The sequence below is a fragment of the Podospora pseudopauciseta genome (genome assembly GCF_035222475.1).
Source record: "Podospora pseudopauciseta strain CBS 411.78 chromosome 7 map unlocalized CBS411.78m_7, whole genome shotgun sequence".
Classification (NCBI taxonomy): Eukaryota; Fungi; Ascomycota; class Sordariomycetes; order Sordariales; family Podosporaceae; genus Podospora; species Podospora pseudopauciseta.
Window position 1 is genome coordinate 1,546,877 of NW_026946667.1, and position 18,114 is coordinate 1,564,990.

The 18,114-nt window shown below is 53.3% G+C and overlaps 4 protein-coding genes across 4 annotated transcripts; 2 read left to right on the forward strand and 2 right to left on the reverse strand.

Moving 5' to 3' along the window:
- The first annotated feature begins 1 nt into the window (after position 1).
- On the forward strand, positions 2–5,347 carry CDC25 (cell division cycle-related protein). Its single transcript, XM_062915777.1, has 3 exons — positions 2–1,501; positions 1,555–4,340; positions 4,464–5,347. Exons 1-3 carry the CDS (start codon positions 860–862, stop codon positions 4,489–4,491), a joined length of 3,456 nt encoding a protein of 1,151 aa, XP_062761775.1. The 5' UTR covers positions 2–859; the 3' UTR covers positions 4,492–5,347.
- A 469-nt stretch (positions 5,348–5,816) lies between these two features.
- On the reverse strand, positions 5,817–8,827 carry IRS4 (Increased rDNA silencing protein). Its single transcript, XM_062915778.1, has 2 exons — positions 8,092–8,827; positions 5,817–8,023 (listed from the first exon to the last, which is right to left on the reverse strand). Exons 1-2 carry the CDS (start codon positions 8,161–8,163, stop codon positions 6,203–6,205), a joined length of 1,893 nt encoding a protein of 630 aa, XP_062761776.1. The 5' UTR covers positions 8,164–8,827; the 3' UTR covers positions 5,817–6,202.
- Positions 8,828–9,172: 345 nt separating this feature from the next.
- Positions 9,173–12,725, reverse strand: ASE1 (Microtubule bundling protein). The gene is made up of 3 exons (XM_062915779.1): positions 12,118–12,725; positions 11,803–12,061; positions 9,173–11,747 (listed from the first exon to the last, which is right to left on the reverse strand). Exons 1-3 carry the CDS (start codon positions 12,226–12,228, stop codon positions 9,655–9,657), a joined length of 2,463 nt encoding a protein of 820 aa, XP_062761777.1. The 5' UTR covers positions 12,229–12,725; the 3' UTR covers positions 9,173–9,654.
- A 2,812-nt stretch (positions 12,726–15,537) lies between these two features.
- QC763_707900 (uncharacterized protein) lies at positions 15,538–17,150 on the forward strand (the record flags this gene model as incomplete). Its single annotated transcript, XM_062915780.1, has 3 exons — positions 15,538–15,757; positions 15,823–16,273; positions 16,337–17,150. 3 exons carry the CDS (start codon positions 15,538–15,540, stop codon positions 17,148–17,150), a joined length of 1,485 nt encoding a protein of 494 aa, XP_062761778.1.
- Between the last annotated feature and the right edge of the window lie 964 nt (positions 17,151–18,114).

Sequence of the window (18,114 nt, forward strand, 5' to 3'; positions counted from 1 at the left end):
CCCAGGCACGAAGAACGCAAAAAACAGAGCCCAGAGGCTGCCTGCTGAATTAACAGCCGCAGCAGAAAAAAGAGAGGTGAATCCGCGCAGCCAGGCGCTGTCATTCATCAGCCTCGAGAGCCACCCCCGACGGGCCTGCGGGGGCGAAGACTCAAGACAGGACGAGGAGACCGAACGAGGACGAGACCGCCTGGGAAACGCCAATCCTTCCAGCGCCCGCCTTTAGGACCCTGCTAAGACTCCCCTCGACCGCAAAATTGGGCGAATTGCACCAGTTCCCTCTTCGACCACACCTTTACGCGCAGACCATCGATCCCATCCAACCAGTCACGTCCGTCATCGCGACACTATCGTTCCCAGACAGACCGTCTAGCGCCCCGACAGTGTCTTTCCCGCCTAGTGAGCCATACCCGCCCGGCTGGCGGCCACTCTCTTAGTCCACTGCGGCAACGAACAGATTGCGATTCCATCCCCGTTATCTCGCTTTTTGCTTTTCGGAATCGTTGAAAGGAGACAGAAAGAGAAGCGGGGGAGACCAGCCAGGCCGAACCAATACTGCATACCGACCAACCTGTCTCCGATCTGCTCGTGCTTCCATGCGGTCTTTCCACTGACGACAACCTCAACATGCTAATGGCACAGACCCCCTGCTCGGCATTCAAGGGTTAGAATTTCACGACGAACCACACGCACAGCTTCCACCCACAGATCTTGAGCCTCGATCGACTGCACTCGGCGGTGGAACAAGTAACGACTGCTCTACCACCATCTAACCTGCCCCGCGTCATAGGAGGGGTCCCCGTGTCGATCGCGACGATTTCTATTTCACAAATTGGATCCCCCTGCGTCTGCTTTCCCCATGAACGGCATCGTGGGGTCGGCACCTCCTGGTGCCATGTACGTCAGGGCGCTCTATGATTACGAGGCTGATGACAGGACGAGCTTGAGCTTTCATGAAGGCGACATTATCCAGGTCATTACTCGGCTCGAGAGCGGATGGTGGGACGGTGTCATCAACGGCGTCAGAGGCTGGTTTCCTAGTAATTACTGCCAGATCATTGACGAACTCCCAGAGCTTGAAGAAAACGGCGAGCCAGAACAGGTCGAGGAGGAACCTGATGACCACCCGGAAGTATACGAAGGAGAGTATGAGGATGAAGATGGCTCCGAACTTGACGATGTCGAGGGCCTTCCCCTCGAGGGAACCGAAGGCGACAGGCTGAGGGCCGATTTCTGGATCCCTCAAGCCACTCCAGACGGCAGGCTATTCTACTACAACACCATGACGGGCGAGAGCAGAGCGGACCTGCCACTCGAGTCTCCCTCTTCGGTGACCGAGACAGGCCCAAGAGATCGCATGAATCTCAGTGTTCCCGACCGAACAAGGCCGCCGGCCGAAATGATTGCCAGAGGGCTGACCCGAGACGAGGAGGACGAATCGGACGTCAACTCGGCATCCGAATTAGAAGGCGAGGCTCTGATGAACATGCGAGGCTCAGCGGTATGTCATGACTCCTTTTAGTTGTGCACACGTTACTGACTTGCGTGACCCAGCCTGTTTCACGCCGATTCCAGATGGGTGACGGTATTTCTCCAGCACCATCCATGGATTCTATGAACGGGCAGTCGCCGGTGACGAGAGCTCGCGGCGAGACGTTTCCAAACGGCAGCTCAGCTCAGACCCCAATGGTATCTTCAGCCACTGCGTTTACCAGCTCCGGGTTCAACCTGCCTACTGCTGCAACGATTCCGCGATCCTTTTTCGACGACGGAACGACACCTGCACTCAACTGGCCTCGTTTGGTGTCCAACATGAAGAAGGCTATTGACCGCTACAGGGAGGTCATCACGAGCGGCAACAGGGCAGAGTATGTTGCACGCGCTGAAGACATCTCAGATCACTTGCGCCTTCTCTTGGCAGCAGGCTCCGGAACGACCGACAACCACTCAGGCCAACCCTCGATCATCTCGACAAACAAGGCGCTCTACCCGCATTTCCGTGACATGATGTCCAAGTTTAGCAAGCTCGTCATCTCTTCACACATCGCGGCGGCGGACTGGCCCAATGCCGAGTCGATACAAAAATGCCTGCAGGAAGCCGACGGCGTCCTGCTAGGTGTCTTTAGCTATCTCGAGGTTGCAAAGCAGCAACGAGGCGACGAGATTCCACGACTGTTCCCAGGCTTTGTTATTGGGTCGAATGCGGGTGGCAGCTGGCAGAACAATGGACTAGGTCCTCGTGACGCCATCACCACCAACTTTCTCGAGGATGAGGAAGGCCTGGTTGAACCAAATGCCCTCCTGGATGGCAAGCTTCTGGAGCGGCTTGATGAGCTAAAAAGGATGGTGGTCTCGAGCATCCGTGAGCTGGATAAGAACCTGCTGGTTACGGACAAGATCATCACCCCCTACAAGCACGAAATGATTGGAAATGCTGTTTGCGCCGCCGGCAGCAAGGTACTGGATATGTTCAAGCCCTGGATTGCCATGATTGAATCAATCGACCTCTCGCTGCTGGACAACACGTTCCAAACGCCGCAACTTGCCGACTTTAGCACCAACAAGCAAAGTTTATATGATAATATCTCTGATTTGATTCTGGGTTGTCAAGCAGTGGCTGGTCCGTTGGCGGACGAGTGGTCAGAGGTGAGGGGTCAAGCTCTGGAGGAACGGCTGGAGTATGTCCGAAACTGCGCACGAGCACTGGAGACGAACTCATCCCATATCGGATTCTCGCTCCAGCTTCTTTCCGAGCAGGTTTCGATTGTCTTGCAGCAACAGGCCGAGACGCGCATGCGGGAAGAAGTGCCCACGCGAGAGCAACCAAGAAGGATGGAGACCATGCCATATGAGCGACCGCATCAGCGGACAGAGTCGCTGTCGCGGCCTGTCAGACCGGGAATGCCTATGGGGTCGCAGTCGTTTACTGAAGGTGACACCATGATGACGACTAACCCGTACCGGAAGGATGACAAGCTTAAGAAGTTCTTTGGAGAAGACCCTACCCCGGTGCAGCAAACGTTGATTGACGACACCCCCGAGTTCTTGAGGCTGGACCACGATGTCGACCTTTCCTGGGACCTCAAGACCCAACCGCCAACGGTCAAGGGTGGTTCCCTGATGGCCTTGGTGGAGCAACTTACACGGCACGACAAGCTCGACGCCAACTTCAACAACACCTTTCTTCTTACCTATCGGTCGTTCACATCAGCACGAGAGCTGTTTGAGCTTTTGGTGAAGAGGTTCAACCTGCAACCGCCAGAAGGACTGACCCAGCCCGAGTATGACCAGTGGACAAACCAGAAACAAAAACTGATCCGCTTCCGCATCGTCAATATCTTGAAGAACTGGTTCGACAACTTCTGGATGGAGGACCCAAGCGAGGAAGCCACGAAGCAGCTGTTGCGGGATGTTTACAACTTTGCCAAGGACACGGTCAAATCCACCGAGACGCCCGGTTCGGGTCCTCTGATGACGGTACTCGACCAGCGACTGAATGGCAAGGAGGCGGGCGCCCGCCGCATGATTCAGACGGTCAACCAGAACACGCCAGCTCCCATCATGCCGAAGAACATGAAGAAGCTCAAGTTCCTCGACATCGACGTTACCGAGTTCGCCCGCCAGCTCACGATTATCGAGTCCCGTCTGTACGGCAAGATCAAGCCAACCGAGTGTCTGAACAAGACTTGGCAGAAGAAGGTTGGAGAGGGAGAGCCAGAGCCTGCTCCGAACGTGAAGGCCCTAATTCTTCATTCTAATCAAATGACCAATTGGGTGGCTGAGATGATCTTGTCACAGACCGACGTGAGGAAACGCGTCGTTGTTATCAAGCACTTTGTGGCGGTTGCCGACAAGTGCCGTGGGCTCAACAACTTTTCGACCCTCACATCCATCATCTCCGCCTTGGGTACTGCGCCTATTGCCCGCCTCAAGCGGACATGGGATCAAGTGCCGCAGCGCATTCACGCCACCCTGGAGACGATGCGCAAGTTGATGGCCAGCACCAAGAACTTTGGCGAGTACAGAGAAGCGCTGCACGCTCAACAGCCCCCCTGCATTCCCTTCTTTGGTGTTTACCTGACCGACTTGACCTTCATCGAGGACGGCATCCCGTCCATCATCAAGAAGACTAACCTCATCAACTTTGCCAAGCGAGCGAAGACGGCCGAAGTGATCCGGGACATTCAGCAGTACCAGAATGTGGCTTACTCGCTCCAGCCGGTCCCCGAGCTCCAGGATTACATACTCAGCAACATGCAGCAGGCGGGAGACGTGCACGAGATGTACGACAAGAGCTTGCAGATTGAGCCGCGCGAGCGGGAAGACGAAAAGATCGTCAGGTAGTACCGCCCTTCTTTTCGCCCACACCCGAATTATTTCCTGTTTGGCGTTTTCAAGCCGACTTCTTATGCCATGAGGCAGCAGTTTATTCCGTACTAACGCCTTGATTTTTTGTTTTGCAGAGTTTTGGCCGAGTCTGGGTTCCTATGAAGAGCGAAAGGGGGATGCGATATACTTGACCTATACAGTTTTACGACGGGCTTCTACGGTGCGAATGTCGATGTTGGGACGGTACATGGATCATGGACGGTCGAGATGTGTGGATGTTCATATACTGTACGACAATGGGGTCCAAGGGCGGGATGATGGAGCTGTCGATTGTATTTGACAGGGTTTTCTGGGAGCTCATGGGGTTCGATTTCGACGTCAAGAGAGAGGGTGGGGGCGCTTGGTGTCACTTATAGGAGTCTGCCGAACCGGGATAAACCCATCTCGCCGACCAGGAAACCGTGCGGGAAGACTGGACGCCAAGGTATCCCCGAGTCGACCCTGGAACGACGACAATCTTGCAGCTCCGGCGATGAATTGCACCGACGACCGACCGAGCGAGGCCAGAAAGGAGAGGAAGAAACAAACTTGAAGGGCAGGCAGCTTTGGAGGACTACCATTATCTTGGTGGGAACCGGGGCAACAAACTCATATATGGGCAGCATGGTTATGGCATGGGATTGGGTCGGGAAGAGTTATTTTATATGGCCAAGAGAAAAGGGTATATGGTGGGAGGGGGATTCCAAGGCCCCAGGCAAATTTGAAGGGATATGGACATATGGGAGGGCTGAAGGGCTGTGTGTGTATCTGTCTGTGCGTGTGTGTGTGTGTGTGTGGGATATGTGTATGTGTCGAATTTTAGCAGGCACATTCATGGATTTTTTTTTGGCCATCCTGGGAGCAGAGGGCAGACAAGGGGAAGGGGAAATAGATGAGGGTTCATTTGCTGATGAATGGGGGGGGGGGATTAAGCTATCGGGATTTAGAAAGCTATAATCTGCTTCATACTGCTACCACTACTTGATGATTTATGGATGGTGTAGACTTAGTGTGGGATATTGCAGTCTTCTTTTCTACAGTCATCATTTCATGCTTGTGAACTGATGACTCTGGAGTTTGTTGGTCATGAGAATCAGGAATTGAGTGAATGAGTGAGTGACAAACTTGAACCGAGGTCAAGCAGCCAAGGATGTTGAGGTTGGCCCGGATGCTACCTACCCCAGATTGATCACCATGGCTCGCATGCAGTTGACAGGCCGTGTTTATGCCGCTCGCTGTCTGCTTGCATGGCCACGAGGAGGTACGTAGCCAATGATGTTGTGTTGTCAGTAATGAGGGGACTTTAGAGGGGTTTTCGGGCGTGCATTCGGGAGGGATGACTTCCGCTCGCGCGGTTTCTCTACACGAAGCATGTGAAAAGGGACGGGTGACTGGGGAGAAAAGCCGCGACTTGTAACCTGAGATTAGACGTGTGGTGGTAGGTTGTGTGTTTGTGCAGTGCTCGGTTGAAGTACCGATACTTTTTTTTTTTTTTTTTTTTTAAAAAAAAAAAAAAAAAACCATCAGTGTCATGACTGCGACCCATAGGCAGCATCATTCATCTACCTTTCTTCAAAGTTGGTTTCTAGAAAGGGGCAATGGGATGAGGTAAGCACCCCCTTTACCATCTTGTTATGTTATACCGCCTCATGGCTCATTGATATCTATATTTCATCCCTCGTATACATACATAGGTACATACATAGGTAACAAGTAGGTAAAGTCAACGTCAGCTATATAGCTCTTGTCCTTTGAGCGCATCCCCTCATCGGTCATCCCCGTTCATTATGTATACACCACACCTTACATTCCCCCCCATCATCAACCCCCACCATCACCTCTTCTTCCTCAACTCCCCCTTCGGCGGCAAAACCCTCACCACCCCCTGCCCCACGCTCTCCCAGACACTCCCCCCCACCCTCCCGGGCAACCTCCTCCCCCTCAACCTCTGATCGACGAGCCACATCCCCACCACAAACTCCTCCCGTCCCAACGCCCCCTTCCCCCCCCGATCAACCAACCCCCATATCTCGGCCAGCTCCTCCCTCGGCAGCCGACTCCTGTCCCAAATATCCCTCACCACAACATTAACAACCAAATCTGCCTCCTTCGTCCCAGCCTGTGCCCTCCCTTCCTCATCATCATCCTCCCCACCGGTAAGCCCCCATCCCGGCCTCATAAACAACCCCTTATTGCTCGCCCAAACAGCCTCATACCTCCTCCTCTGCCTTGCCGTAACCTCATCCCTCCACCTCGATCTCGACCCTTCATGGTGAGCGTGGTTCCTCCGGCCGGGTATGTGATGACCGAGCACCTTTCCCTTCCGGTGGGCGTGCCTGTGCATTTTCCTTCTGGCGTCTTCGTCATCTGACAGAGACGTGGGGGGTTGCCGGAGGGTGGTGAGCATTCCCGTCCGTTTTGGGGAGCGACTTCCCGATTTGGAATTGCCACTGCGATGAGGCGTCAAAGAGTCGACTGTTCTTTGCGGAAGGGAAGCGTTGTGGGATTTATCGTTGTGATGGTGGTGGGGGTTATGGCGTCTGGAAGGAGGAGGGATGGGGGGTGGTGCTAATGGAGAGGGGGTTAGTCGGGAAGAAGCCAAGTTGCTGGCTACGATGGCGTTGGTGAGGGAGTCGAGGCCGAGGTTGGGGGTTGATAGCCTTGGTGCTGAAGGCCGGCGTGGTGGTGGGGAGGAGGCTGGGCGGCGACGGGATTTGGGTGGTTTGGGTGCTTGTTTTGATTGTTGTTGTTGTTGTTGTTGCTCTTGGGGCTTGTTGTCTTGTTCTTGAGGGGTAGGTTCCTCAACTTCTTCCGGATCTGGTTGCTGAGCTGAGGATGCTGACACGAAGCTGTCATCAGAAGACATTGAGCACTCAGACACCCGACGCATGACTGGCGCTGCCGGGACTGGCCTCTGCTCAACCACATTGGCAGTTTGCTTCTCTTCAGGCCTGGCTTCCTCCATACTGGCCGACCGGATAGCAGTAACCTCAACAGTAGGTGTTTTCGTATTCTTGTCACTGGTCTTCCTAGCAGGTGGCAGTGCCGGGGGTTCCAGTTTTGCCGTCTTAGCAACCCTTCTTGGTTGAGGAGAGACAACTTGTGTAGAAACAGCAGGCGAAGAAAATTTCGAAGGAGGCGTGCCAGGACGCTTTATCCCATGATGCTCAAGCTTTGACTCACCCTCAGCTTTAGGCTTCTCAGTAGACTCGGGCGTCTTTTTAGGCTTAGGCTTCGGTTTTGGTTTAAGCTTTGTCTTGGTCTGTTGTTCGTCCAGCACTTCCTGTGTCTGCTTTTCACCGGCCGGCCCAGGGCTCCTACCCCTCGGTGACAGCGAGGGTGATACCTTTTGCTGCCTAGGTGTGGGCGCGTCCCTCTTCTTAACAGGGTCAACATCCTCCCCGCCCTTGCTTTCAAACAACGACACCAAAGACGTCGTCGGCATTATCGACTCGGTATCCAGCGCATCCACCGACTTCGGACCTAAACTCGGCGCCATAGACAACACGCTCGCAGCTCCGGTGCTATGTCCCCTGCTCCTACCCGGGCGGGCCTGGGTAACACCATTGTTGTTTGCATTTTGGTTCGTGTTCGGAATCGGAGAAGTAGACCTGCTGGCGGCGAGCGTGGCAGCTATAAACGAGGCAGACGATTGCTTCCCGCCATCCCCAGCATTACTCCTGCCCGGCCCCGGTGGTGACAACAACGGCGTGCTGCTGGTACCCGGGCTGATCCCCCCCCCACTGCCCGCATGTAGATACTGAGCCACTCTCTGAGCCACCAGCCCATCATCATCCTTTTCAATGTTATCCTCCCTAACCCCCTGATTACTCCAACTAACCCCCGTCTCCTGCCTCCCAATCTCTAGTCTCCCAGAAGCACTGTGCGCCACCGAACTCGCCCGCGATCGTGTCTGTGAAACAGAGGCATCTCTCGCGGCATGATTCGCCGCAAGGAAAGCCCCGTTCCCGGCCCCGGCCCCGGTTGTTCTCGTCCTCGTAGTATTGTTCTGCGTCGTGTTTCGATTCGGGGATATCGACGTCTGTTTCGTCTCAGCAGCGTTCTTATTATTCGTAGCGGCGGCAGCCTTTTGGGCGTTGAAAGCAAGAGTTGCGCCCTTCAAGGCGGCCGAGAGAGCAGCCGCATTATTGCTGTTGTTGGTACCGCTTTTTGTAGGGAGACCGCCGCCTTGATTTCGAGTCGGTGAGGTCGACATTTAGGATGTCTCTTAAATCTCGATAGGCCCGTGGAATGGTAAAGCTTCGCCCCCCCTCCCCCTCCGGTTAAGGACCGGATAATGTTTCAGTCTTGCAGCGCGCGGCGGGACAAAGCCGGTGTACCTATCCTTCTTAGCTGCCAGCCCGGGGCATCGAATCAGTTCAAGGGAAATGTAATGGATGTCAATGTCGTAGTGAGGTGTGTTTTGTACGAGGGAAAGGATTAGGAACAGGCAGACAGCAGCTCCCAAAGGAACATTCGCATCAATGGGTTGAGGTGCGGCTGATGACGAATGTAAATATGTTTCATGGGGTAACGAAACAGCAAGCACAGGGCCACCCTTTCGCGCTGTCAGGGACCTGCTGAAAGCGCGCCAGAGACCCCGGGAGCTGAAGCCAAGAGCTGCTCGTCTTCTGTAAGGCTCCAACGAGCTAACTGATGCCCCGCTAAAGAGGCGCGTTCCAGAAGTTTAGGCCCGCTAGGGTGACCGATGTAACTGTCGCTGACAGCAAGGCTGAAATGTTGAAGATGGCAAAAACGGTGGAACTGATGGCCGTAAATCCAAGGTTGTCACGACAGCACATAATCCGACTGATATAGACATATATATATTGCAAAGTTAAGAATGCCAGACTTAATGCACCAAAGGATAAAGATATATCACGATCAGCCTCTAGTATTCAGGGCATATCGAAACGATAATAACTCCCCCTTGTACAAACGCCAGCCATTTACAAATAGGTATCCATCCATCTTACCACCGAACTCCCATCCAACATATTCGGTGTTCCCATTCCCTTACTCCCAGCCATCAATCCCATCTCGTGTTCTTTCCAATTGCTGGACCCAAACCATCAAAAAATACATATAACAATATACATGAACCCCCCTTCTGATACAAAGTTTTGACCCGCACCAAGCTGAAAAAGCCAAAGAAGCAAAAACCGAAGAAACCCATCAGACAGGAACCAAACCCATCCGACAGTAAAAAAGTAGTTCATAAAACAAGTACCCCTCGAAATGAAACCCAACCCTTCCCTTTTGCCCAAACCCAGCCCTCTCGCTCACTCAAAAAGCATCCTCATCAGTCCACTCACTCCCCCCACTCAAAATCCTATTTCCATCCTCATCCACAACAACATTCCCAGCACGTTGCTGCGACGACGGCGGCGGAATCCCCCCACCACTCCTCAACTTCTGCACCCCCCTAATAGTCCCAAACCCCACCGCCTGCTGCGCCGCCCTAACCTTGGCATAATACGCCTCGGACACATCCACCTCCGGCTCGCTCGTATCATCATACGTCTCCCAGTTCTCCGACCCCGACACCCCGCTAACAATAGTCGACGTGTCCGACACCTGCCTCTGCTGTGCTGCTGCCGACTGTGAATACTGCAGCGGACTCCTCGACGGTGGCTCATAGCTCTGCCTCGTCGACGACGACGACGAATCATACTCTCTCTCCCTCGTCGAGTTCTGCCTCGATGGCGGGTTATACTCCCTCGTCGGCGGCCTGCTGCTGTCGTCCGTGTGATTCGTCTGTCTCGAAGTGGTGGTGTATTCCCTGCTGCTCGGCCTGCTATCGCTGCTGTTCTGGGAAGAATACCTGTCCCTCTCGTCATAAACATCCTCGGGCTGGACTTGCCTCACAATGCTGACACTCGACCCCAGCTTCATCGAACTCCTGAAAGATGGCATCGTCGTCGGTGCCTCCATTTTCAGCTCGGGAGCCGGCATCAAATCCCTCATTTTCGGCGGTGGCGCTCTCATGACAAGCCTCAGACTTCCAGTCGCACTACTAACCGAATCCGATGCTCGAGGTCGCTCCGGGGAGTTGTTTCCGTTCCTAAGGTTTGAGAGCGGCGGTCGGGGGTGGCTAACCGTGCTTCCGCGGATCGGACTGCCCTTGCTGATGACTGTATTAGCTGTGACTGTTGCCGCCCTGGCCAGAGTTGGTTTGGTGGTGGTGGTGGTGGTGCTCGCCGTGGTGGGGGTTTTGTTTCCGTTCCGCTGCGGGTTCGGTTTGTTCAGGCTGCCTACGCTTTTGGCGCGGGAGAGGGTGCTGTTTGACCTGGAGGTGCCCGGGGTCACAGCGGTGGGCGCTGCCGAGGCGTTGGCTGGTGTCTTCGACCTGGGGCCGGGGGTCGGTTTGGGGGGATCTTCGAGTTCGATGACATCCAGGTAGCGCTCTCCGTGTACAAGGAATGGTCGGCCGTAGTCGTCTTCCCACTTCTCAAGGCCTTTGCGGAGCTCGGCGATGACCTTGGGGAGGTCCTTGGCGATGCGCTTTCTCATCTTCTCTTCGCGCAGTAGCTTGCCTGGGTCGCGTCTCTCGCCTTTCTGTCCGCGCATCATTAGTCTGGAAGAATCCTGGGCTGAAGCGGCAAGCTCGTCTCTTTCTTGAATGAGGGACTTGTGCTTGTCAACGAGAGCCAGAGTAGGAGCTCGTTGCTCTTTGAGGACCTCGAGCCGAACGATTTCGCGTTCGTGAGCCTCAAGAAGAGCATCGCTGTAGACATCGGAGAAGGCTGGCGTGAACTCGAGCATCTCCTCCTCAGAAAGATACAGGGTGTCCCAAAGTTCCTGAAGCTTCAGACGAGCATCCTCGACAAAGATGTGAAGGTTTTGCCTCTTCAGCTCATTGAGGCGCGCAAGTTCCTCCTCGAACTCGTTAATCTGCCGGATTCCGCAGCCGCGGTTGCTGTTGAGGAACGCCTTACGGTCCGCCTCATCAACCTCGAGCCTCTCCCAAAGACCCTCAACAGTATCTTTGAGGTCTCTAAGACGTCTTTCGCGGTTCTCCTTCTCTTTCAAAAGCTTGTCCCTCTTGGCCTTCAGACGAGCAAGATCCTCCTGGTGAAGACCAAGCTGCTCGGGGGCATCGCGATAATACTTCACTATCGCATTATCTGTTTGCGCTTGGGGGGTTCCCAGTTCAGCCCAGAGCTGGATGATATTCTCACCCAAGCCCTTGACAGTTTCCACGCGGTGCATGTACTCCTCATACACACGAGTAAACTCAGCATCCAACTTGTCCACATACTTGGGTGACAAGTCAAACGTTGGAGGAATTAATTGATCTGGCGCGGTGGGCGGCAGCTCAATCTTGACAAATGATGGTTCAAGATGTGACGAGTAAGACTCGAGCGCTTGAACAAGTGCTGTCACATCATTAGCTGCAGTCACACACGTGGCATGGTGTTGTGAGGCACTTACTCTTGACCTGCTCGAATCGCTCTCTATGCAGCCGACTGACTTGATTTTGCTTCTTTTCGAGAACTTTGAGACACCTTGTGAGTGGATAAGTGATTTTCATGTCCTCGTCCTCATAGCGGCGCGATGTGCTGTCGTCTAGGGAAGCCTCCATTTGCCGAATGGTGGTCATCATTTTTTGCGCTTGCTCAATCATCCCCTTCTTTTCAGATGTGACAAGTCGCACTTGATTGTTGAGTGCCTCGGAAAGCGCAGAGAAGAGCTGATGTGATTTGGTCAGTGAACATCTGCGATCGGGCCGCAATTGAATGCGCATACCTCTGCCTCTCGCGACTCGCGCTCATGGCTGGAGACTCCAATCTCGTCAAACAGGCCATGCAGCTGGCCAATTATTGTATTGACCTGCTGGGCCAGATAGCTGGTGTCCATCGTGGGGGGGAGGTGAGGTTGTCGTCAGGATGCGCAGTGGGTTGTAGATCGGATGCCTGATGAAGCGACTCCAGTGGAGATGATTGCTAGGGGCAGTCGGTAATGCTGCTGTGTTGTGGTAACGAGTGTACAGATGATGTCGGTCGTGGCGGGGTGTGCCATCCAGCGCAATGCAGAGCAGAATGACGTGCAGCGGCAGCAGTTGGCCTGGGGTGTCGTGGCCTTGCAGCTGTTTACAAAAGTCGCTATTGTACCTGGTGGGAATGGTAGTGGCAGCGTCGGCGCATTGCAAAAAAGTGAAGATGTCGAGATGAAAAGAGACGGGATTGATCGTGTGGAGTTTTGCGGCGAGGCCGGTCGATCAGCTCTTGTCGCTCACAGGTCGCGGGGAAAGCGTCGTCAGAAAGAAAAGAGGAGAACAAAATGAAAGTCGAGCGAGACAGGAAACGGCAAAGTGCGAAATGCTGCGTCTTGTTTCCAGGAATCGCCTGCAGAAAGCGCTGCACCTCGTAATCCTGGTTCGCGCTCCCGCCCGTTGTCAGGGCAACGTCTGCCTATATCCCTGTGTTTGGTTGGGTGGAGTTTCAGCCGTTCAGGAGGCCCCGCCTGAACTTCCCTGTTCCTGACGACCATTCGCATCTCTACCCCGCTCCCAAGGCGCATCGAGTCTTGATTTCGCCCATTTAGCGGGACGTCTATGAGCAAATCCGGGGGATCTGAACATGGGGAACAGCTTCTAGAGATGCTTGTTGGCTTTCCAGATCCAACATTTCCTTGAATCAGTTAAACAAGATGGCTGGGGGTTAGTGGGGTTTAACATCTCTCTTAAGCGCCCTAAGGGGGGCTGTCAGCAATGCACACAGCTTCCAACTGCAGCTTTCTCAGCTTATTACTATTCCCGGCAAGTCCTCGGTCAAACCACTCGATATGCACCTCGTTCCGAGAGCATTCAAAGGGAGCGAGCGATAAGCACAGCCTTTCGCCAGATTTTGACACCATCGTGCGAGCGGCAATGGGTAAGCCGTTGTTGCTCTGCCCCCGAGATGTAAGGGCGTGTCAAGGTAAAGAGATCACAATCACCGGACGAGACAGACGCCCTTCCTCTTCCCCTTGCATCCTCAACTGTGGATATCCGCCGTTTAGACCCGCAACATCTCGGCCGGTTACTTGAGGGACGCATATGATCTCGAAATACGAGTTCCTGGACAAGCGGACACGACCAACCTGGAGAACAACCGGAGCCTCAAAGAGTCATTCTGCTTAACACCAATAGCATTAATCTCGGTTTCTAGTCACTTCCGGCCATTGTCACACCGTCCGGAGACGGCAGCCGGAGGAGATGATTTCCGTGTGTCTCCCGTTGCCAGAGCATCGGTTCGTGAGGTGGACAAGATGAGAGGTCGCAATGGAAGTCTTCTGGATGCGATGCGTTCAGGGTCAGCGGCCGCATCAGATTCCGTCGACGCAAGCTCGCTGCTATTGGGGCTGCTGAAGCGGTGGGAGTTGGCTAAATTGTTCGACACAAACTGGCCGGTATGGTCCAGAGCAACGTCGTTTCTGGGACGAACGAACCTCCGCGGCATCAATCGCACAGACCACATCGCCGTTGCTTGGGATGGGATGGAGGCATATATGCCCGTACCTGTAATATAGGGGTCGCCTTTCAACCTCAGATGCAGTTCTCGGCGCCTCCTCAAGACTCGGAAGCTGTGCAACCTAGACTCTCCAACGCATGAGATGGATGACTGTTGACGTCCCGAGTCCTTCTTTTTCTCTGGATGCGACCCCTTGCCGGCAGTTCTCCCCCGCACAGGAGATCTGGGTCAATGCCATGCGGTCTGTGCGTTGACGTCCTCCTCCCTTTGGACCCTTTATCGTTTGCACCCGTCCCTTCATGAGGTGAGAAGGCACGATCTTGAGAAACTCCGTAGCCAAACAAAGAGGCTGCTAAAAAACAGCCAAAGGTAAGGAAGGCAGTCGCGAGCCAACCAGATCAGGCGTCTCCCTCCCACGATCACTCCTTCCTCTGCCCCTGAAAGCCACTCTCAAGCCTCGTTGCCTCTTGCCATATCTGGATGCTTTAACATAGTAAAGAGATCTCATTGGCCAGACCGAAAATATCCTGTCATAGCCATCGAGCCGCAATTCTGGCGAGTTTGAGAAAGAGCCTTCCTCTATCTAACTTTGACTGTTATCCGCCATCCTCATGGTCCAGAACCCAGACAGGTCCTGGCAACTGCCGACTTCCCCAGATTCTGTGCCGATCATTGTTACTTCTCTCGCCAGAGTGCTCTTGTGGTCTTCCTGCTTCGCATGACAGCCCGGTCCCTGTTGAGAGTCCTTCGACTGAACTTCTACCGCTGTTTGATCAGCCACCGCCGCAATCAGACGACGTAATGTCACCCCATATTCAGACGATCTGGAAGAGTAGATTGTCTTCTCTGTTCTTTCTTCTCCTGTCAACCTTGTGCTCGATGGTTTCTCTGGATCCTACACTCGGGGTTTTCTCCGTCAGGGTGAGGACCGGTCTTGGCCATGTTTATCCGAGCCGCTGGTGTGGTCGGGAAGACTCCCTATCCTACAGTCAAAGGCTCAGGGTGAGCGGTGAATGGTTTGTCTATATTTTATCTACCGAGAAATAAATCGGTGACTACGGCACCACATGTGCACTTCAACACTGGATGTTGACTTCGGGAACTATGAGACCCTCGACCGTTGATCTCATATCTCTTTTCTTGTCATGCTACCACTGAGCGGCCATGTCCGATATTGCCACCCAGCTCGAAACATATGGGTTCAGCCCGTGACTTTTAACTATGCCGGCCGTTAGCCGGTACCTTCACCAGTTCACCTTTGCCTGGCGAGATCTACTGCAGAGTCCATCTTGATACACCAGACAATTTATCCGGCCGGGAACTTGCATGTGAGTCGCACCAAGAGACGAGACGAGACACACTCTCAGATCGACGTACAGCATCTCTTTTTCCTCTCCAGTCCACTATCCGGCCTCCACCAAAGCCAGAGCCATTCGAGAGAAGCTGGACACGGCACAGTGTTGCCCGGAAGAAGGCCATGATGTGTTTCCTTGACGTCGTCGACATCCCGTCTCTGCTCAGACTAGGGAAAGTCGATGGCTTATATCTGGGGGAGTATCCCGTCCTGTTTTGATATCTCGAGTTACTATTCTTTTGAGTATTCCACAGTGTCTCTCTTTTGGCAGTCTTCTTTTCACTCTCCTAATGGAGATTCAAGCCACATTTTATATCCCATTGATTGTAATGAGATAGCACCTCCACCTTGCTTTGCGTCATGGACGCCTCTTCACTTCTTGCCCTGCCGACTTCGCCGGCACCATCTTCACTACAGATCTTTGCGCTCTTTATCAACTTTTTCTTTCCGGTGTTGGCTTTTATAGTGGTTTCCGTCAGGGTGGCGGGCAGGGTGGCCAGCAGCCAGTTTTCCATGGATGATTGGCTGGTCTGCATTGCCATGCTGATGTCGGTCGCAGAGACGGTCATCAGCTTCTTTTGTACATGTCCCCTTGCTATTTTCCTGCTATGGCAACAACCACTAACTGACTCTTTTTCTGTCCAGTCATCAAAACAAACTTCATTGGCATCCCCATCAGCCAAGTCCCATCCCACGACCCTACTCAGGGTCTTATCTGGGCTTATGCCGTGCAGATATTGTACAACCCCATTCTCGCCCTCGTCAAGTCATCTGCGCTTATTTTCCTGTCTCGATTGTTCGGTCAAAAAGACGGCGTCAGACGGTTTCTGCTCTGGCTCAACATTGCCAACATCTCCCAGATGGTGGCTGTCTTTTTTGCTATCACGTTTCAATGCCTACCCATCGCCTTTAATTGGGATCTCACTACTAGGGGTGGTAGGTGTGTTGACCGCCGGGTGCTATACACTTGCACGGCCGTGATCAACATCGCCACCGACCTCCTGATCTTGGGGACGCCGATTTGGATATTTGCCAAGCTGAAGATACCGAGACGGACAAAGATGGCGTTGTTGTTTGTTTTTTTGTTGGGGTTTTTGTATGTGACCTCCCTCTTCTCACTTGGTTATCTTGTGTGCTGACCTGGGTTGTGGTGAAAAAGAGTAACCATCACCTCCGTCGTCCGCCTCGTCTTGCTGGTTCAGGGATTATTCAACCTTACTGCGCTGTCTGATCCGACGTCGAACGTCGGGTTTGTCACCTCTGCCATTGAGACGAACCTGGCGCTTATTACCGCTTCTGCCCCGGCGTTGAGGCCTATATTTCGGAGGAGGGAGAGGGGTGGGTGGTTAGGTCGATCCACCATCGCCCCTGCGACAACCAATGGAGCTCCTGATTTGGAATCAGGGCAGAAATCGGTTGGTTGGGACAAGGCTAATAGATCGTCCTCCCCTGCGAGGAGTGTCAGGGCTAAGTTTGGACGTGGCGGGAGTAAGTTGTCTCGAGGAGGGAGGGCGAGAAGAGGGGGGAGAGGAGGGAAATTACGGCCTATCATCACCAGGGTCATCACGACGACCGAACAGCAGCAGGAGCTCCGAAGTTCGAGTCCGAGGGAGAGCGAGGAGCAGACGATGACGAGGAATGGGATTATGAGGGTTAGTGATGTGCAGAGGGAGATTGAGGAGATTGCTATTGGGTTGGCGAGGACTACGACAATGACGAGTAGGGGGTCGATGGAGGAGGAGAGGGGGAGGACAAGGGGGAGGGTGGTGGTTTATAGTGAGAGTATTTATCCGGAGTATGTTCCTGATTTATTACCTGGTGATGGTGGGGGGGGAAAGTTGGATTTGAGGGTGAGGGATGAGGAGAGGAGGTATGATGAGGGGAGGGTGTCGAGGAGGTATGGGGTTGTTACGCCTAGGGCTGGGGTGACGCCTACGGGGAGGGGTTGGGAGGGGAGTGGGCGGCCTTTTTAGGGGGGGTGTTGAGCGCCTCTGTTTTCTTCTGTTTTGGGTGGTTTGCTTTGGATATGGTGTTTTGGTGTTTGGGAAGGGTTGGGGCTGGGTTTGTCATTTTGGACTATGGTTCTGGGAGGGGTTTATGGCTGGGGAAAATGGCTTGTGTCTGTTAAATACCACTTTCATTTGTTCATTTATCCGAGGTAGTGTGTAAATAGCTTTCTGGGTACTGTAGTTTGTGTACTCTACATCTTATGATCATAAACTTCCTAGGACTGACTAGTCACACCATGACAACTTTGCGCAGAAATTAGTCTTGACACAATACTTTTAAACAATTGAAGGTCAAATTGGTCTCTAGGACGATACTTCGAAACACGAGGAAAGTTGTTTCACGGGTGAATTTTCTAGAAAGACCCTTTCATTGTGCCGTCCGTGCTTTATGCAAAAGCTGATGGTTTATGCCTCCCGCTTCGGGTAGGGGAATAAGGGTCTGACATGTTCGGCGATGAAACGTGGGAGTTTCCTGTGCCCGTTCACCCATCCGCTTTCAGGGGTTGCTACTGGTATTTGGAATAGAGGATGGTGAGTAGTTTTCATGTGGGTGGAAACGTTGGTAGAGTTGAGGTTTGATATTGTTCTGCTGCTGTTCTAGGTAGTTGCGGTCTTGGTTTCACAAACTAGCTATCTGGAGTATTTACCTTGCCTTTGTTTCCAAAATCAAGTTTGGTGTTTAAGTCTTAATATACAGCCAAATGTGTTTATAGGGGCCGCAAGTAATTTGGATGAAGAGCATTGAAAGCAATGGCATGTGTAAAGTTTTGGGTGGTGTTGATATATGGGCTAAGACTGTTCGAGAAGCAAGTGGTCTAGCAGTCGTTGGGTTCTGATTCTTTGGAGAACTTGCAAAAAATGTTAATTTGGGTAAGCAGGCACCTTTGTTCTTTTGTGATTGTCAAGGTCAGAATCGATCTAGTGTATG